Here is a 21,113-nt window from a genome sequence, read left to right as displayed (position 1 = left end):
AACAAGACCTGGATAGGTTGCAGGGGTGGGCTAACAAAAACAGGATGTGTTTCAATACGGACAAGTGCAGGGTGCTGTACTTGGGCAGTAGTAACCAGCAGCACACTTATAAGATGGGAAACTCCCTTCTTGAGAGCACAGAGGTAGAAAGGGATCTTGGAGTCATTATTGACTCCAAGGTGAACATGGGCTGACAATGGGAGGTCATGGTCGGCAGGGCTAACCAGACCTTATCGTGAATCCACAGGTGCATCTCAAGTAGGGCCAAGGAGGTGATCCCCCCCCTCTACGCAACACTGGTCAAGCCACAGCTGGAGTACTGTGTCCAGTTCTGGGCATCCCACTTCAAGAGGGATGTGGACAACATTGAGAGGGTCCAGAGGAGGGCCACCTGCATGATCTGGGGACAGCAGGGCAGACCCTATAATGAGAGGCTACATAACCTGAACCTGTTCAGCCTTCACAAGAGAAGGCTCAGGGGGGACCTGGTGATCCTCTATAAACTTACTGGGGGGGGGGCAGAAGGGTTTGGGGGAGATCTTGTTTCCCCTAGCGCCCCCCGGGATAACAAGGAATAACGGCCACAAGTTGTTGGAGAGTAGGTTTAGATTAGACATCCATAAGAACTATTTCACAGTCAGGGCGGCTAGGATCTGGAACCGACTTCCAAGGGAAGTGGTGCTGGCTCCTACCCTGGGGGTCTTTAAGAAGTGGCTTGATGCCTACCTGGCTGGGGTCATTTGAGCCCAGTTTTCCTCCTCCCCAGGCAGGGGGTTGGACTTGAAGATCTACAAGGTCCCTTCCGACCCTATTTCTATGATTCTACGATTCTATGATCTCTTTGTGTTCCCCCAGGGGCAATCTGCTACCCCCCATTTCCTCTCTTTTGTAGATCCTGAAACCTCATCTGCCATTTCTTTCACCCGGCATGGAAATAGGCACAGCTGCACCTTGTGTCCCAGTCACTGCACTTTCCATGAACTGGCTCCCCAACTTCTTGGGAGAGGAACCAAGGAACAGGGTTGACTGTCACCGTGTTTCAGTGTAATCTCACCCTTAAATAAAAACATATACTAGCCCACAGCATTGCAGCAGAAAGTCTTTGAGCCACAATGCCCAGGTTAAATCAGAGACAGGGGCAGATCCAGAGGGGACCCAGTGGTTTGGACGTTCCCTGCTTCCATGACTCCCACTACTATTCCGGGTTGATCCAGGTGCAGGAGGAGCCCCAAGGATGCTCCTGCCCTGCTCTACAATGAGCTGTGTCTGTTGCTCAGAGGACAGCAGTCCCCTGTCCCATGCTCAGGGGATGGCGGTGGCAGTGGACAGCAGGGGCAGTGTGTAGGCTCCACCCTCCAGCACCTTCTCCCTGGCACCCTGCCTCTCCACTTGTCCCATGCTGGCTGGTCAGGGAAATGGAGAGATCTAACCCCAGTATAAGATTCACACATTTAACTCAGAAGTTTTACAAACAGTATCATAATCTGCCGCAATGCTACGCTAGACTTGTTTCCAGGCCTCTGGAGCCTTGGCTGTCACGCATGACTTCCCTGACGTGCATTTCATCAGGGCCGTTGATTAAGTTTTATTCACATTTATCTAAAGCTCTCTGATATGCTCTAAACACCAGGCTGTCTACGGGGTTGTGACAGGGGGGCCTCCCGGGGCCAAGCTCTATGGCCCGCCTGCCTGTCACCGTGACAGCAGGCCTACTCAGGGCCGAGCTCTTCATGGCCCGCCCATCTGTCTCTGGGCAACCGCCCGCTCATCTTGCCCGCCACACCTTTGATGATAATGAGTTCAATTATGATAATAATTAAGCAGGAGGCTGCCCTTCGACTGCCCCGATGCCCAGGGGCGCTCTGCGGCTCCAACCTCCCCTAATACTGCAGCCCAAGCCTCGCAGATGGCATCATGGTGTTCTTCCTCACCGGCCCCCGCACTGGGCCCCAGAATCTTCTATGCAAGACCCCACTATGGTCTTCTCTACTCAGGCGGCCACTCCGCCGTCATCTGGGCTACCTCACCCACCCGAAGCTTTGTTCCCCTCTCGGGTGTGGTTCCCCCGGAACCTTCGGCTACCAGCCCTGGCCCACCTCAAGGCCAGTTGGGACCCCAGGCCCCCGGCTCTTGGGCGTCTCTCGCGGTGGGCCCCCGGCCCTTTTGACCCTCACTGGTCCTGGCCCCAGCATGGGCCAGTCGAGGGGACTCTCCCCTTCGGGCTGGGTCTTTCTAGCTACTCACTAACTCCTCGGGCCTCACTGTGCCACTACTCCCTTCCTCCTAGGAGCAACCGCGGCACCTCGCCCACCTTACTCCCACTCTTGGGGTCCGCCCTCTCTGGGCCCCTTACAAACACAGGCCCTCTCGGCCCTCATAACCCTGGCCCTCTCGGCCCTCATCCAACTCAGGGGTCACCCACCTGGTGGTGGTGGGAGCTAGGGGTTAAGGCACCCCGACCCGCCTTTCACCGGGGTGATCACTGGCCTGGCATTTCCTGGGGGCTCCCGCGCCACTGAGAGCCCCACCAGACCACCCACTCCTGGCAGGGTGCAGTTTCAGGCCATGCCCAGGACCAGGAGCCTCCTACCATCCCCTTGCAGCTCCCCCTTACCTCCAGGTCATACACAGCAACCCTAAGGCCAGTCGATGTTGCTGCCTGACCTCCTGCAGCCAAACTGCCTGGTTTATATAGGCCTCAAAATGGCTGCCGCAATCAGGCACCTGGAGGCTGCCAGCTCCAGGCCCTTAAAGTGGCAGGAGCACCCTGTGCTCTGCCACAGGGGTATACTCATTCTACGTTTTTAAGTGGTCTTATATCCACAAACATATTTGGCTTCTTAATCTTTGATGTGCCATGTAGAGAGCTAGGTCAGAATAGCATCCCAAATTCATCCAGAGTTTCCTTAGACTGAGCTTCTGGGGAAAAAAAAATCATTCCTTAAGACTGACTTTTTTTTTCAGTTTAATTGAGGGATTCCAACCTTGGCTTTGTTCGGGCCCCAAAATGCGACAATCAAGCAACATTAACCACAGATTATTGCCCCTGTCCCTCCAGGGAAGAAATAATGAACACAGTGAGAGAGAAACCCTACAGATGGATATGAACTTAATGCTAAGGATCCCGGGATCTCTGCCCTTCTGGGCATGTCGGGGTTCCTCCATGACCCGTGTGTATGTTCCTGGAGGTGAGGAGCCCATGCTTGCTTAGTGTGGTTTAAGCTGTCTTTCTGCTCCCTACACAGGCTTATATGGGCTATAATTTAAATTTGGGCCCAGCTAGTAAGCTAAGTTAAATCTCTGAAAACCAGGAACTACAAGCTTATGGTAGACATCATCCTTGTAACTTTCGGCAGAAAGAGGAATGAGTCAGGGATAGGGGTGAATGTTGATAATATAGAGACTTGACTTGACAAGGCAGATGCATGGCTGGGGAAGGCTGAGATGAAGGAGGCAAAGATAGGGGCTGTTTTGTAATAGAAAAACTGGTTTGATATAAGCTTGAGCTACATGGCCAAGGAAGTGTGTAACACGCAAGAAAGCCATTTCCTGTCAAGTAGGTATACAGCATTTCTGAGAACATAGAGAAACGTTTGGAATTCAGTGGCTCCTACAGTGATAATTGTTTAATGAGAAAGCAAGGAGAAGGTGACCTGCAAACAGTGTCCCGGGGGATATATTCTTTGGGGGACTGTGGGAGAAAAAGATTGGAGGGATAGGAAAACATAATCCCAGAAGGTGTTCATCAACCTACTTAATACTATTGTGCTTTCTACGTAATAGACCAGTCAGGAGTGTGAAACATGGAAAAATGAGGTGGCTTTTCTTACCAGCCCTGTCACCTGTCCTCATCGCAAACATGCCATTGCATGATCTTAATCCACTATTATTAAATAACTAGGAGAGGGAAGAATCCCCTAGGAATAATATGGTATCCTGATACTATTTAGGATCTGCTATACAAAAGAGCTGCAGATCTGTGTGATATATGTATCTGCCTACATGGCCCCTAATTTGTCTGGTGGTATTTGATGTGCATACCGAATGCTGTGTTCAGAAAAAAAGCAAACCAAACTTGTGAAAATTAGGATATAAAATGTCTAGATATATGCCAATACAGCATTAAGTTTCTCTTTTTTGACTGGTAGCCAAGTAAATCCAAAGTATGTATATTCTCCTCCTGCCTTTGACCTGCACTGGATAGGACCTTCTTCCAAGCATACAAAGATCCAACACTTAACCTGCTCACAGATGGAACACCACAGCTACTACATTTTATAATGCCATTTACTACCTTTTATAAACCTTTCATCCTGAAGCACATATAAGACTGTGCTTTCCCTTATACAGCATTAAACTCTCAGCCTCCACTTCTCTTCCAGCTAAGTGCAGATACCCCACACAGATTTAGAGAATTGCTCCTGCATTTTAATACACTAATTCAGAGTTGGTGGAAACGGCTCTTGATCATCCGTTAGGTATGTTCTGATACCTACCAATATTTCCTGATTTTCAGTTTTAAAATGTGAAACACTTTAAAATTTAATTTCCTGATTTTCAGAAGTTGGAGTTTTCTAAACTCAGTCTTTAACTCAGTATTATGAAGGGTTTCTTTTTTGACATAGATAAAACTAATTTGGATGTATGATTTCCACCTTTCTTTGCCTAAATATTTGATATACTCTAGAATTGTTTAGAAAAAGCATGACTGTAAATGCAATGTTCCTGCCCCCAAAAAGAAAGAGCGGTTGCATGATGATCCGGGACTGTAGCGAATGTGACATCAGAAGCGGAGCTGTCTCTCATATATGGTCACAGGCAGTGTTTTACTATTTTATTGGAGGTTTTAGCCATGAAACATTGGAGATAAACCCCCTGATAATGTCTAAAAAGGTGAAGGTTGTTTCTATTGGCTCCTCCCTGCAGAGATGCAAGCCTGTGAATCTCTATATTTCCTCCCCCTGCTTTGTATTCTTTGTCAGACACAGAGAAGCCCTGGCAGAGTGTGAGGTGCATGCAGGGCAGTGCCAGCAGGGTTGAGGGGCATGATGCCGGTGAAGGGGCACCTCTCCACTCAGCTGCTTTGGTTTCTTGTCCTACTTGTTCTTCAGCTAACCAACAGTGAGTATTGTATACATTTCACTCTTATATTTTTTGAATTCTTTTTAGCTAGGAATCAAGGCACTGAGAAAGGAGAGACATAAAAATACAAGAAGTTATTCTCTTGCTTGTCTGTCTCCCCAGTTTTGGAGTCTGCACGATGAGCTGTTCAAACAGAGAGGGTTGTTTGGTTTATATATTTATAGTAATGCTTGTATGGAAAAAAAAAAGAAATATCTACTGATTTTAAAGGAGTAAAGAAAAATTAGATGGAAGTTTAAGATGCATCCAAAATAGGTTTTGATATTGAAGCCACAACCCCAGAACAGGAAGCTTGTTTTCTTAGGGGGAGCATATTACATTAGAATGTGCACCTCATAATTCACTTGGTGTCACTTTAACCTTCATATCGAGTATCTGAATGTGAGTCCTATCTGGAAATCCCAGGGGTCAGGGGTGTTCTGTTCACCAGCAACAGAATGATTTTTTTTTCTCTCAACTGAGTATGGTATTTACCTCCTTTTCTTTCTTTCTTCTCTCTTTTTTTTTTTTTTAGTTGCCTTCCTCTGAACTATCAGACTTTGCCTGCAAACAGAGATGAGAGACTGAGCAGGGCAACTAATGCTCCCAAATTCTTCCTGAAACTTTCATGTCAAATCAATCTTTTGATTTGGGATCAAGATGAAATTTTCTCCCAGGTTAGATTAAGAATAGGGTCTTTTTAATCTTCCCCTTGTCCTCCTCTTTAGCACTGGGCATGGCCCTTGTTTTACAGTCAACTACCATATTTCACTTAATAGATAGGACCCTGGTAGTATTCAGATCTTTCATTCTCTCTCCTGTTTGTGGTATGCAGTAATTTCCTTTTTGTTTTTTGGTCCTGTGCTGATGGTATGAGAGAATTGGCTGAATAGTTATTTGGTGGACAATTGTGCCTGTCAGTGCAAAGGGCTTGGTCTCAGTGGCCCAAGCAGTCCCTCTCAGCCCTGTGTTCTTATGTTCCTGGTGATTGGTGCACATTATGTCCCACGTGCCATTGTTGTAAATCTGAATTAATAATCTCAAAGTGCCCAAGTGCTGCAGGGTTATAAACCCTGCTGAACTTCTAAGCAACCATGCTGTTGACAGGCATAATATTAAAAAATGTCAAATGGCCTGAAAGTGCAGTTGAAATGTTTCAAAAGTCTAGTGTACAAAGATACACATGGGACAAAAGTGTTTTGTGGGGAGCAGATACTATTGTGTACCCTGATATTTCATTCTGCCTTACATCTAGACAGTAGGTTTATCCTCCAGGCATCCCACAATGAAACACTATCTCCTTTCCCCCTGCTTCTGATGGTTTCTCTACACCCAGGCTGCTGTTGCTCCCCTCCCAGCCCCTACTGCTGGCTTCTGGCACTCCCAGTGCTTCAGGCATTGGGGCTCTTTGCTTTCTGGTCACTTGGTACAGCTCATGGCACTGTGGGACTGGAATTGCATTAGGCAGGTACAATCATAGAATCATAGCAAAGTAGGACTGGAGGGACCTTAGGAAGTCACCCAGTCCAAACCCCAGCCTAAGCCATCCCTCCTAAACATCCCTGTCTAAACCATTCCAGACAAGTGTTTGTATATCGCATTTTTAATAATTTCCGAGGATGAAGCATCCACAGCCTGTCCAGGTTGTCTCTTCCAATGCTCAACTGTCCTCATAGTGTGATTTTTTTTTCTAATAACCACCTTAAATTCCCCAATTTACAGTTTAAGACCCTGGGGGTGTATCTACACAAGAAGTTTTACTGCATAGTAGATTAGTCTACTGCTCAGTAAAGCATGACTGTCTACATATTTATTACACAGTAAATTAGACTACCGTGTTACTACTTTAAATAAAGGCAGTAAACTAACTGCGCAGTAGATATTGTGCAGTAACATATGTGGAGACCCTGACAAGGAGCAAATTTGCTCTGGTTACTCTAGCCAGCAAGGATGCAGGGGATAAGGGAAGTTTTTGTCCCTGGTCCTGGTGCTGCACAGATCCCTGGTTCACCCCAGGAGCTGGGAGCCAGTCTGCACCAGGACTGGGGAGTTCTGTGCTATCAGTTCCAGCTCCCAGCATCAAGCTGGTGGCTCTGGAGGGTGATCAGGGCCTAGGAGTCCATCCCCTGGCTATCCCCTGGAGCAGCTCTGTGTGGCAGGGGGCAGGCTGATCAGGAAGTGGGAGGAGCTGGGAATGTAGCCCTCATCAGTCCCCTGAAGCAGCTGCATGTTATGTGGAGCTGGCTGCTGCAGGGAGGGAGCAGGGCTTGGCATCCATACCCAGGACACCTCCCAGCAACCCCCTGCTAGAAAATCAGCACTGCAAGAAAAGATTGTCTGCCATTCCTGCGAATTAGTTAAGTATTAAATAACATTAATAAGGGTATGCATGTATGTGTTGGAAATCCAGATTGTTGAGAGGAACACAATTCAAATTTTGTAAGGTAGAAATAGGGAGTTTAAAATGTTTATACCCAATTCTCTGAAAAGTGGAATATCCTGAATTAACAGGTACACCTATCTGAGGTTAATTCTGTTCCCTCTGGACCTGAAAGTAGCTAATCTGTAGCTAAATTAAGAAAGAAAGACTTTGACTTTTAAGAGACCTTTATTCCCGGGAGGGTGATAACTCGGAGCCAGTAAAGAGCATGTACAAGTATGCCCGAATCTCTGGGCCTCATGGACAAGGCCTGGGCTCATGGCCTGCAAGGCCTGCCCGTACACTCTAGACAAAAAAACCCAACACAACGAACATTAGGACTATTTACAGTATTTACAGTTCTGCCAGCGGGGACACCCACGGAGGCCTCCGGGGTCGACCCGCATGAACAAAAGTCCAAGGCCTCGGCCCGCTTGACGTGTCTCTGCAGCTTGAGCAGCCGGTGGCATCACAGTACGACGATCAGGCGTCCTGCCTCGACTCGGCACAGTGCCCCCTCGAGGGCCCAGCGCTCCTCAAAGGCGGGCACCGTCCGCCGGAGGACAGCGTGCTCAAACTCGAGCGAGAGGCGGGCCTGCACCAGCAGGCGGAAGAGCTGCAGGGCGTCGACCATCCCGGTGCCGGTGAGCCAGTTTCGCCAGCTCTTCAGGGTGGCCATCTTGGCCTGGCCCAGCAGGAAGTTGGCCAGGCTGACCGTGGCCCGCTCAACCGCCCGGTACGGAAAGGAGTGGACGTAGGCGTCTTCGGAGAAGTCTTGGCCCAGCACCCGAAGCAGTGCGCCCAGAGCGGCAAAGAGAGGCTGCGGCCGGGGGCAGTCGAGGAACGCGTGGAAAATGTCCTCATCCAGCACCCCTGGGCAGAAGGGGCAGGCCACTGAGGCCGCTGGGTCCAGGTGACACACAAAGGTGCCGGTGGCCAGGATGCCGTGCACGAGTCGCCACTGCAGGTCGCCGGTCTTCTTGGCGATGGGCACCTTATATAGCGTGCGCCACGTCAAGGTCCCGGGCTGTGCCAGGCGCCGCCGCCACCTGTTGTCAGGGCGGCCGGCGAGCACCTGGGCGTGCCGGGTGCTCACCATCCACATGTAGAGGCCTTTGCGGGGCAGGGTGCCAAAAGGGCAGCCCGTATTGCTGCTGGGGGGCACCCGGAGCCTGAGCAGCGTGTTGGGCCTCTCGGCCAGCTCGCCAGGTACCGCTGGGATGACGGGTATTGGTGGGAAGGCGTCTTCTGTGGCGTCCGTGGCGGGGAGGGGCCGGCAAGTCTGGGGATGGACTTCCAGGGCGGTCACTGCCTCCATTGGGAGGGCGGCCCTAACGGCCCGCAGAAGCCGCCCTTCGGTGCGGACGGAGCACATCGCCAGCCGGGCAGCCAGGACCTCGGGTGACAGCCAGTCCGACTGAGCAGGGTCCAGGAGGTGCTCTAGGCGGGTGGAGCGCGCCTTGACGAGAGCTGCTGTGAGGCTGGCGGAGGCCAGGCTCGGCATGACACGTTGCAGGGCCGCGTTGTGGACCAGGGGCTCTCAAAGGAGTTGCGGGAACCGCAGGTGCCTGGCCTGGGGACAGAGATGGAAGGCCTCCCACCAGGCCCGCACCATGCTGCGGTAGAATGGGGGAAGGACCGCCCCGTTCAGGAAGGTGAGGTCCAGTTGAAACAGCTCCCGGTCAAAGCCGAGGCCCCCCACTTGCCACAGGAATCGGCATGCCAGCTGTCACCACGGGAGGTGGCCTTCGGTGTACAGGAGCCGCTGGAGGGCCTGCAGCCGATAGGCGGCCACCCTGCTGGCCAGATCGATCAGGCCCTGGCCCCCCTCAGTGGTGGGCAGGTAGAGGGCAGCTCGTGGGAGCCAGTGGCGTCCGTCCCACAGGAAATCTACCAGGAGCTGCTGCAGTCTCTCCAGTAGCTCCGGCGGAGGGTCCAGCACCGCGCAGCGGTGCCACAGGGTCGCCGCCGCCAGGTTACTGATGACGAGGACATGCCCCCAGTAGGAAAGGCTGGGCAGGCGCCAGTGCCACCGCTGCAGGCGGGCCTCCACTCCCTCCTCGAGGCAGTCACAGTTGCACGCCATGAAAGTCGTCGGCCCCAGGAACACGCCCAAGACCTTGAGGCCCTCGCGGTGCCAGGCGAGGCCCCCCGGCAAGTCCGGGGGAGGCGTGCCAGTCCATGCGCCAAGCAGCAGAGTGTCACTCTTTCCCCAGTTGATGCGGGCGGAGGAGGCGCGCTCGTAGGCCCGCTGGCAATCTGCCAGAGCCCGCACGTTTTCCTGGGTGTCGAGGAAGACGGTGACGTCGTCCGCATAGGCCGACAGCCGGAGACGAGGGCCAGAGGACGGGCCTGTGGCCGATGGCAGGGCCACCCCACTCAGGCAGCGGCGCAGCGCGTGTAACAGCGGCTCGATGGCCAGGGCATAGAGCATGCCCGACAGCGGACAGCCCTGGCGAATGCCCCTGCGCGCGGGGAACGGAGCGCAAAGCACCCCGTTCTCCTTGAGCAGGATGGAAATGTCTCGGTACAAGACCCGGAGGGCCCCGGTGAAGAGGGGCCCAAAGCCAAAGGCCTCCAGCGTGTGGAAGAGATAAATGTGGCTCATGCGGTCAAAGGCCTTCTCCTGGTCGAGAGAGAGGAGGCCGACGTCGAGGCCAAAGAGCTCTCTAGCCATGAGTAGGTCCTGCAGCAGGAACAGGTTGTCTTGTATGGTCCTGCCCGGCACGCAGTAGCTCTGCTCGGGCCCGGTGAGAGAGGCCATGACCGCGCGGAGGTGGGTGGCCAGCGCTTTGGCCAGGATCTTATAGTCTGTGCACAGCAGGGAGACCGGCCGCCAGTTCTTCATGTAGCCCAGGTCTCCCTTCTTGTGCAGCAGGGTCAGCACCGCTCGGCGGAAACTGATCGGCAAGACCTTGTCGGCGAGGCTCTCCTGGAAAACACGCAGGAGGCTGGGGCCGAGGAGAGGCCAGAAGGTCTTGTAGAACTCGGAAGGCAGCCCGTCGAGGCCCGGGGCTTTGCCGGAGGTGAGGCCGGCCGTGGCGGCTGCCAGCTTTTCCAGGGACAAGTCCTGCTCAAGCTCGCCGGCCTCCAGGGCATCGAGACGCGGTAGGCCCTTGTGGAGTTCCCGCGTGGCCTTGGGGCACGACGGCTTGGCCGCGAACAGGTCGCGATAGAAGGCGACGGCACGTTCGCGTACTTCGCCCGGCTCTGTAATGACCCGGCCCTCAGGAGTCTTGAGATGATCCAAGACTTTGCTCGCTGCCCTCCGCTGCTCCAGGTCGAAAAAAAAGCAGGTCGGGGCGTCAGTTTCCACCAGCTCCTGGCAGCGGGCGCGGATCCTCGCGCCGCGGGCCGCACTCTCCGCCAAGTCGTGCAGGCATTTCCTGCAGAGCCGGAGGCTCTCGCTCAGTGCCGTGTCCCTGCCAGCAGCCAGCAGAGCAGCCTCGAGCTCCGCCACGTCCTCCTCCAACTCCCGGATACGGCAGCGTGTCTCGTTTGCGGCCAGCTGGGTGTACTGCTGGCAGAAGGCTCAGGTCTGTACCTTGCCCACGTCCCACCACAGCTTCCAGGAGGAGTGGCTTGGTCTCGCAGCCTCCCACCTCCGCCAAAAGTGGGCAAAGCAGTCCCGGAAATAAGAGTCCTGAAGCAGACTAACGTTCAAACACCAATACGGTGCCCGTGCACAGGCTCTCCCCGGCAGGCTCAGTTCGCTGAAGGCCAGGCCATGATCTGATAGACCCAAGGGAGCGATGTGGCTGCTGCGCAGGAGTGGCAGGTGGTGCCTGGTGATATAAAGGCGGTCAAGGCGAGCCATGGTGAGACCACCGGCACTCATCTTGGCCCAGGTGTACTGGCATGCATCAGGATGCAGGGCTCGCCAGACGTCCACGAGGTCTGTCCCCTCCAGGGCAGCTTGCGAGTGGAGGGCAGGTGGGGCTCAGGCCCTGTGCAGTCGAGGCGCGGGGCAGTGCTGCAGTTGAAATCGCCCCCGAGGAGGAGCAGGTCATCATCCTCACTAGCGTCGCGCAGGAGGGCAGCCAAGGTTTCAAAGAAAGTGACCCTCTCCTGGCCATCGGAGGGCGTGTAGACGTTGATGAGCAGCAGGCGGTGTTGTGCGAGGGTGACGCGGACGGTCAGCAGGCGGCCGGGGATGACCTCCCGCGGCACCGCCGCGTCAAGCTGCAGCTGCGGCGATAAGAGTGTCGCGACCCCCGCGTGGAGGTTGGTGCCGTGGCTCAGGAACACCTGTCCTCGCCAGGCAGCCCGCCAGGCCGCCTGGTTGAACCTGTCAGAGTGCGTCTCTTGTAGGAAGGCGACGACCAGCCTCTTCTGTTGCAGGAGCTCCAGGACAGCCTCGCGCTTCACCGCGTCTCGACAGCTGTTGACGTTGAAGGTGCCAATGGTTGTGGCTGCCATGGGTGTGGGTGTGGGAGAGGAAGAGCAAAGCAAAGTTTGGGTGGAAGAGCGAGCACCCAAGAGCAGAGCAAGGCAATACAGACAGGTCAGGGAAGGCCTACCGTGCCCTACTCTAGTCGAGGGACCCGCCCAGACCCCACTCCACTCTCACCCTCTGGGCAAGCTTGTCCAGACGGTAGGCCATCTGGCGTGTGCCCCGATCCTGCTGCATGAGCTTGACTGCCGCCCTGGCAGCCTTGACGAACACTTTGGGGTCCGCACACCACTGAGTGATGTGCCCCGCTACATTTTTCTGCCCCTTAGTTAGCTTCAGCAAGGACAGGAGTCCCCCATAGTCAGGAGGGACCCAGGGGGGCTCCGCCAGCTTGGGGTGGATGTTGCCTACGGAAGAGCGGCGAGGCCGCACCCCCGGCGGGAGCTCGCCCGCAACTGCAGCGTTGACCCCCTCGATGTCCAGGCACATCAGCTGCCTCTCGTCGTCCGAGTCAAGGACCGGCTCCGCGAGGACATTCCCTGTCTTCTTGGGGGGGGAGGGGCCATCCCGCTCACGACGTCTCTTGTGAGACTCAGAGAGCTGGATCTCCATCTCGCTAACTTCCCCATCTGATCCGCTAGGCTGGGGCGTGACCAAAGGGGCAGCAGGCTCTCCTGCCACCCCCGGGGCCAGGCCACCGGAAGAGAGACATTCGCCACTATCCCTGCTGCCGCCCGACTCCGGAGGCTGGGGGACAGGCGAGGGGAGGGGGACCCCTGAAGGCCCCTCCCCTCCGCCCGCTAAGTCTGCCCCGTCGATGGCTACATCCAACGGGGCGGGTGGTGTGGCAGCCGGAGTGGGGTCCGGCTCTGTAGTGGGGGGGCCCTCAGCACTGGCCGAGGAGGGGTCTGTCAGGGATGGGGTGTCCTGAGAGGCCCCCCTCATCTCCCTCTCTTTGTCAGGCGGTTGGGAGGAGGCCCGAGCCCCATCATCCGATGAGGCTCCAGCGCTACAGTCCCCGGCCACCCCAGCCACTTCGGCCGGGTTAGGCAGGGGGCAAGGGGAAGCGTCTGCCCCTCCACCCGGTGGGGCTGCCGTACCGAGGGCAGGGGGCGCCACAGACGGGGGAGGGGGCGGTGGGGCCATGGTAGTAGCACCAGCCCCTCGGCTGGACGATGGCTTCCCACTGGAGACCCCGGTCCCCTGAGATGGAATGGGGGTGGAAGGAGGTCAGGAGGAAGAGCTCCCAGCCTCCCTGGGCCTGCCGCGTGCCCCAGAGGTTGACGCGCCGTCTCTCGGTGGTGCCCCAGGTGCCGATGGTCCGGCCGCCTTGCCCTGAGGGCACTGCGCAGCCAGGTGGGAGGAGCCCCCGCACTTGAAGCACGTGGTCTCTCCCACAGACAGATAGATAATGAACCTCCGACCCTCGAGCGTGAGGCTCAGGGAGCGAGGTAGCGACTGGGGGCCCTCCTTGAGGAGCATGAAGACCTGCCTCCGAAAAGACAGGACGTGCTTCCCCTGAGGGTCCTTGCTTCCCATCAGGAGGTGGTGAAAAGGACTCGCAGGAACCCCATAGGCCTCGAGTCCCCTGGCCAGCTCCTGATCAGAAACGTGTAGTGGGACGTTGGAGATCAGCACCCTCACTGCCTGAGTCTCTAGGGGTGTGACAGGGTAGTGGACGCCTGCAATGTCCAGGCCCTCCGCACACACCCTGTCAACCAAGGTGGGCTTGCTCAAATAAATCATCGGGACCGTGTTCACGCGCCCTGCATAGCGGATGGTGCGCCATCCCAGGAGCGCAGCCAGAGCCTCCATGCAAACCTCAAGCCCCACGTGGAGAGGGGTATGAACCCTCAGGCCATGAGTCAGCGGGAGGTCCCGAGAGACATCCTCATGCCAGCTGCCAGGCGTAGGAGCAGCCATTCCTCACTAGGATGGGGTTAAACTGCAAAGCGCAAAAAAACAAACAAAAAAACCCCCCCAAAACCCTCAGGCTGACAGGGGGGACTGGGAGGGGGCTGAAAATGCCCCAAAATCAGCCTGGGGGGGGCAGAGCAACCCGGCAGGGGCTCAGGGCAAGCCCCAAGGCAAGGGGAGATGGCAGGGACCAAGGGAAGGGGCCCTGGGGGAGGGAGGCAGCAGAAATCAAAGGGAGAACTCAGGCGGGGGTGGGGGAGGGGCAGAGACAAACGAGGCTGCCAGAGCCCAGAGGAAAAAGGCTCAGAAAGTGGGGGGAAGGGGCAGGGAGGGGGGCCCCAGGGACAGGGTGGGGAGAGGCAAGGGGTTTTTTTTGGGGGGGGGGGACAGGAAAAGCGGGGCAGGGAGTGCGGGGCAACAAGCTGAAAGCACCTGAGCTGGAGGATCTTAGAAGGGCTTCAGCTGTCGGCGGCCATCTTGAAAGAAAGAAAGAAAGAAAGAATGGAAATCTTAGTATGAAGATGTAGCTAGAGGGAGAGAGGGATAGAGAAGGGGAAGGGGAGGGAGAGGAGGAGGGAGAGGGAGAAAGTGGGGCTGGGAGGCCAATTGAAGGAGAAGTGAAGACATCATCCCATATGGAGCTTAAGTCCTACAGCACGTATAGTCAACCAAAAGTCTGATCAGAAGCAGCAAGGAAAGTAACTACTTGGGTGGAGGAAGGGAATGCTGTGGCTATAGTGTAACTGGACTTCAGCAAGCTTTTAACATGGCCCCACTTTACCTGAGTGGGATGCTGGGGAAGTCAATCAGGTCTCCTGGTGGCTACATCAGTGGCAGCAGCAGCCCCAGCCAGAAACTGTGTGCTGGCTGAGCCATACCCTTCCACACATGAGCTGGGAGTGAAATGCAATAGGGTTTTTGCGGGGTGGGGGGGAAAGGTATGTGTGTATATATGGGCACCTTGCTCGTATCCTTGTGTGTGTAAGGGCTGGGTGAGGTACAGTTAGATAGATAGATTCATAGATGCTAGGGTTGGACGGGACCTCAACAGATCATCAAGTCTGACCTTCTGCCTTGGCAGGAAAGAGTGCTGAGGTCAGATGACCCCAGCCAGATGTCTATCCAGCTTTCTCTTAAAGACCCCCAAGATAGGGGAGAGCACCAGCTCCCTTGGAAGCCCATTCCAAATTTTGGACACCCTTTCCATGAAGAAGTTCCTGGTGAATGGGCTTCCAAGGGATAGTGGGAATCTGTGGGCTGGATGAAACTGGGTCCAGCCCATGGGCTGTATTTTGACTGCCCCTGGGTTAGATTATGGATTTGCCTAGACTAGTTTGGATAGGGGAGATTCTGCCTCAGGCAGTGGTTGGACTAGATGACCTGTGGATGTCCCCTTGTACCCTTATTCTCTAAGATTCTATGACATAGCTCAGCAGCTTTTTCTTGACTGTTGCTGCAAAAGGATGGCGTCCCTGATGACTTTGACTCTTGGAGAAGGCAGGCAAGCTACAGCAGGCCACCAGTACATTTGACTCCTGGAATGTTAGGGAATTCCTAATGGTGTACCTCATTACCCAGTATGACCCCTCTGTCTTTTGGGACTCAGACAAGATAAGAGGTGCTATTGATCTGTCTCTAGTTTAACTGTTAGCCAACAAATCCCAAAGACTTCAGACAAGGAGCTGCTGAACTGCTGAAAATGTGTTGCTTGAGAATGCAGAGGGATTAATCATCCCCTCCTGCTGCTTACCTGCCCCCTCCAAGAGCAGAAGCTTTGAGGGGATTGGTAGACTGCTTCTGTGAGGAGACCACCACTGTACCAGCTGCCACCACCTGCAACTCCCTGACCACCTGCTGTGATGGCTGAAAATGATGTCTGTATGGTAAAGGTGCTTGTTGAACACTCTGTGAGGATTAGACCAGGTGTTTCTTGTAGTTTATTCATGTATTGCGAGCTGTATGTTGCTGCTAAGAGCTTAATTAAAGTCAAAGATTAGTGAGGCCTTGTATGTAGTGAAGCCTTGAAAGAAGTAAGGCCTTGTATTTAGTGGTGCAGTTAAAATTAACCTTATAAAAAAAATGCAAAGACTTGTAGTGCTATTGGTCAGTCATAAGGAGAGTTCGTCGTGCATGGCTGTGAGTCCACAGCATGGCTCAGAAGTTATAAATTGGATAGCACATCCAGAAATTATCAGAAGGGAGATGCAGCATTGTAAGAGTAGCTACTAATTCAGGAATTAGCAGCTGACCTGGGTTCAGTGGGCCCGTGGATCTTGAGGAGCCCGAGGACTGAATACCAGGGTTCTTCCCAGTACCCCCTGGACAGCACAGATTGGGGATGCCTGACTTCTGTGAGCTTTATAGAAGAGGAACTTGTTGTACATCAACCATCAGAGGGGACTGCCGATAAGTTACCAACGTGAATTGTTATTATCTGTCGTTGTGTTGTTATATTATGCGTAGTTGTGTGTTTGTTAAGTCAATAAACCTTTCTTACCTTTTTAACCCAGACCACTCTCTCAGTCCCGAACCCTCCTGCTGGTAGCTGGGACATCTGCATAGACTCAGGTTCCGAGCCCACCCTGTGCCCCATCTTTTCCCCATAGTGAACAAAGCCATGACTGCATGAATTGAGTTTGGCAAGATGGGGGATCAGAGGAAGTATGAACTGACTGTTGGAGACAATTTCAGCATTTAGACCCTGGGACAGAATGACAAGGAATCATTTCAAGTAGTCTGGGACAATACAGCCTTGAACTGTGGCTGCATGGAGGGGAACCTGAACTACCATGATAGTCTCCTCTGACTGTCCAAGTGGCAGACCTGAAGCTTTAAAACCTGCTTTGTTACTCATTCCCTTGCTCTCTTACTTGGTCACTCATTCACTATACCTGTAGTAAGGTACCTATATCTATCACTAATTTGTTGTTTACCAGGACTGCCTAGGTCAATCCTAGTGCTTTCTTAGGTTGCAGGAGGAAGGGGGATGGGGGCAGGGGAGCAAGTAAAAAATCTAAGTTAAACTGATCTGTAAATTGGGGGTGGGTCCACTTCAGAAACTGTGGCTCTTGTGGCTGATGATGCGCCGTAGCAGAATGGGCTGAGAGTTCCTGATCTGGCTCATAACCTGGATTGCTGTGTTGGCCTGGAAGGGCTGCCTATCTTCAACGACAGTTGGACTGGAGTCCTTACTATGCTCTTGGCTGGTTCCAGGGGTCACTGGGCCCACCACATTTTCAGACCTGACCATGTCACTTACTGCAAAGATGTGGGAGAGAGTATTGTTTCAGGTGCATGTGAGCTTGCATGTGCTGATACGCAGTTGCTGTCCTGTGCCTTTGTGAACTGCTGTCTCAGTACCTTGCACTTGGAATACAGCTGGTTTCAGTCATGGTCATAAACCCGGGTTGCCATTTCCTTGGGAATCCAGTGATATGCATCTTGTTTTAGTGGTTTGACTAGAGTACCCACTGATTCTTCTTGACCGAGATGGCAATGGGATTGGCTATCTTTGGGTAGTTAAATGCTATGGTCAGGACCAGTGTGACCAGACAGAGTTAAAGAAGGTCCAGGTTTGGGGCCAAAAGAGTGCAGTGTGGGATACCTGGAGGTCCCACACCAGAGAATCCCATGATAGTGTGGGACAAACTATTAGTAATTTCATAGATTTCATAGACATTCGGGGCTGAAAGGGACCTCATGAGATCATCAGGTTCAGCCCCCCACCATGGGTGTGAAGTCAGCTGGGATCAAGTGACCCCAGCAAGAAATAAATCCACCTGTTTGTTGAAGGAGTCCAGAATAGATGCTTGCACCAGTCTTGGGGGAGTTTGTTCCAGACTCTGGAAACACACAGTGTAAAGAACTTTTTGCTATGTCTAGTCTAAATCGGCCTTCCTGGAGTTTATGGCCCTTAGACGTTGTTATCCCTTGGGAAGCTCCGGTGAACAGGTGTTCTCCCAGGTCCTGATGTACCCATCTTATGTAATTGTAGGCTGCCACCAAGTCCCCCCTAAGCCTTCTCTGCTCCAGACTGAGAAGTCCTAAGTCCTTCAGCCTCTCCTCGTACAGCCTTCCCTCCAGGCCTTGGATCGTATCAATGGCTCTCCTCAGGATTTTCTCAAGCTTCTCCACATCCTTCTTGAAGGTGGGGGGGACCCAATACTGGATGTAGTACTCCAGCTGTGGTCTCACCAGAGCTGAGTAAATTGGGAGGATGATTTCAGGCCTGTGCAAAGCAGCTAGTATTAGCTTTGGATTCGTATTCAGCCTATTCAGGGGACAGTGTTTCGATTCAGTGATTCCAATCACTGTCCCAAATCGATTCCGCTGAATCAGCGAGGTCTATCCTCCCCGGCCTGGCAATGTGTGCCCTGGCCTCCCCAGCTTCTGGCACCTGGGGAATAAAAAGCCCCAGCTCAGTGGGTGCTGCCAGGTTGGGGGGCAATCGCTGCTGCCACCCCGAGCCCCATGCTGCATGGGGGGGGTCATGCAGAGCTCATGCCCCATGATGCATGGGGGGCCCCCATGGCTGCCCGCCTGATGCTCCCCCAGCCGCCGCACAGCTGCCATGCCCATCATGGTTCTGGCCATTTAAAAAAAAAACAAAAACCCAGACCCACCCCCAACTCACCGCTCCTGCCCACTGAAGCCCCAAGGCTGCTGCAGGAGCAGTCCATCCCTGGGCTTTTCTCTTTTTTTTTTCTTGAAAGGGCCGGATCTGACTCTGGGCAGGGTGCCTGTGTGAGTACTGGGGGAGTGAGGGGGGGATCAGGGGTCTACTACAGAGCCCCCCATGCAGCATGGGGCAGTGGGGGGCAGCAGGGATTGCCTCCTGCCTGGCAGCACCTCGTGAGTGGGGCTTTTTTTTAAGTACTTGGGAGCTGGGGCAGGTGGGGCAGCCATAGCGGGACTGGGGGAGTGTGGGGGTTGGAGGGGCTGGGGGCGCAGGCAGAGGATGGGGGCTGGCGCAGGTCTCCCCATGGTCCCCTTCCCCAGGACCCAGCCCCCACTCCCTCACCCCTAGTACTTACCAATTTGTAGTCCGGCTGTAGCTGTCTGCTGCAGCCACCGGGGACTCTCTGAATCATCTAAACTCTCTGAATGTTTTCCAAAGATTCAGAGCGCTTTGAATCAATTCAGACCTTTTAATTGATCCCCTGATTGGATTTGGATTCAGAGATTCAGGCATTGGATCAAGCTGAATCCCCTCCAAATCAAATCACCACCCAAAGCTTTGCATAGCCCTAGATGACTTCCCGGGTTTTGATTCAGAAGCATCAGTGGATGCACACCAGAGTTTGGTTACCTTTGCCAGCCTTAAACTGCTGGACTGTAAAGTAAGGTAGTTGTAATCAGGTCCTGTCCAGTGCAGTTGAAAGGCAGAATTACTGTATGTGTAGTTTGGGCTTACTGGGATATCAGGCAAAGAAGAAAGATCTAAAGCTATGGAGGCATATATCTTGACTTAAATTTCCAAGGTTTTGGGTGGAGTTTTGCTTAATTCAGCATTCTGAATACTCCCCTGGAACCACCAGGAAACCCTAACTCTCTGTTAACAAAGCTTTTTGTTATGGACGTTCCTAGGTCTTGTCTTGAATTCCCTTTTTTTTAATAGAAAGAGAACCATTATTTGAAGGAGTTAGTGGTCATTGCAGCAGTTGCCCTTTAACATGTAGCTTTGCAGTTCAGAAGCTATTGGTCTGAAGGGAAGCTGATGGATACTATGAAATCTCTTAATAATTGTTCCACCTCTAATACATAGATTCTAGTGAAAATTTGAAGTGTTTGAGTGTGGAGTTGCTGATAGTACCAATGACAGAAATAATAGACATAGTTTACATCCAAATATTATTATTATTGTTATTATTATTATTTTATGGCTACTTTCCAAGCTTCAGGTAGGGGTACTATTTATCTCAACTTTGTACAGGCTAGTCTAAATATGAATGACCTTGAATATACTCCAGATCCAGACGTGAGGAGCAGGGAGAGTAGATTAGGCCTCTCCAGCCCACCTCTTGAATCTGTGCAGCCAAGAGAAAGAGATGCATGGGCCATGAGGAAGAGATGCTATAGTGAGGTGGCTGTTGCTTTGTAATGGAAAGGGCTGTGGGTCCTAACCTGGACCACTGTCCCAGTGGGGTAGGAGTTTCTGCTCTGTTCTCCATCTGTTTTGCTCAATTGAATATAAAAAGCAAGATATAGTGGCTCAGCCAAAAATTTGCAAATGTCCTTGGTGACTGTGTGGTGCATGACATGTATGAAAAGGTCATCTCATTCTCTGACTTCCTTGTAACCCAGATAGCTGTGAAAATGTGTTTGTACTGTTAAGGTAGCTGGCAGCAATAGCAGAGACTAGTTTCATAGGAGCAGACACCCGGCTGGCTCTGAATGCACAGTTCAAGCTTCCATGACTGATGAAAAAAGAGGGGAGAGAACCTGTCCCTTCTTCAACTTCAGTGTTGAGCTGTGCAAAACATTAGAGACCGCTGTTTCCAGATCCTGTGCTAACTTCATATGTGCCACAGGAAGCAGGCAGAAGTAGCTGAGTAAGATCTCATGAGGCAGAACTAAGTTAGACATAGTGAATACACTAAAAAGTCCAGGAGACTGATTTAGAAATGAATGACAAAAGCCATACACCACTGATATATGCCTAAAACTGTTTGGCAACTACCGTTAAATGAGCTTGGGAGCTCCTAGCCTGTACAATACTTAGGAGATATGACTCAATGTGCTCTTCTGTAATTCTATCCTGCTTCTCTAACTGAAGGTATATACCATGGAGGGAAGCTTACCGGTGGTAGCAGTCCATGTGCTGGCAGAGTGGAAGCAAAATTTGGTGATTTCTTCATGAAAATATGTTTTCCTGTTGCATCTATAAAAGTGTTTCAAGTAATTTGCAGAGAACTTGGGTGTGGATCAGCAGTGAGTTTCCACAACGCCAGCCATTTTGTGGAGGATTTCATGCCATACATAGTTCCAGTAATTCTTTGTCGTGGTGATGAGACAACAGTCATGAAATGCAAGGGAACTTCCTACTCTCTGGAGTTCACGTGCCCTCCTTCTTTCTATACTGGAGTCACATGCTCAGGTAAGGAATTAGCCATCCTTCCACCTGTCAGGAAATTGCCATGGAAGAAAAGGGAATGAAAAAAGAACGTGTCTCATCCTTCTGAAACAACAGGAAAGTGGGTAAATATCCTCAACTCCTATAACTGTTATGCGCACTGAGAATGAGGACATCTAAGTCTTTAGAAT

At 52.8% G+C, this 21,113-nt stretch overlaps 1 protein-coding gene across 1 annotated transcript in view; it reads left to right on the top strand.

Annotated features, from left to right (window-relative positions):
• Window positions 1-4,915: 4,915 nt before the first annotated feature.
• The window catches only part of LOC102562404 (scavenger receptor cysteine-rich type 1 protein M130), a 36,356-nt gene continuing 20,158 nt past the window's right edge, over window positions 4,916-21,113 (top strand). Inside the window, exons 1-2 of the mRNA XM_059726794.1 lie at window positions 4,916-5,121; window positions 20,626-20,946. Coding sequence (XP_059582777.1) covers window positions 5,046-5,121; window positions 20,626-20,946 — 397 coding nt within the window. The 5' untranslated portion in view covers window positions 4,916-5,045. The remainder of the gene's footprint in view (window positions 5,122-20,625; window positions 20,947-21,113) is intronic.

Source organism: Alligator mississippiensis, chromosome 4, assembly GCF_030867095.1.
Source record: "Alligator mississippiensis isolate rAllMis1 chromosome 4, rAllMis1, whole genome shotgun sequence".
Taxonomy (NCBI): domain Eukaryota; kingdom Metazoa; phylum Chordata; order Crocodylia; family Alligatoridae; genus Alligator; species Alligator mississippiensis.
Note: the sequence above shows the minus strand (reverse complement) of the source record. Positions and strands in the feature narration are given on the sequence as shown.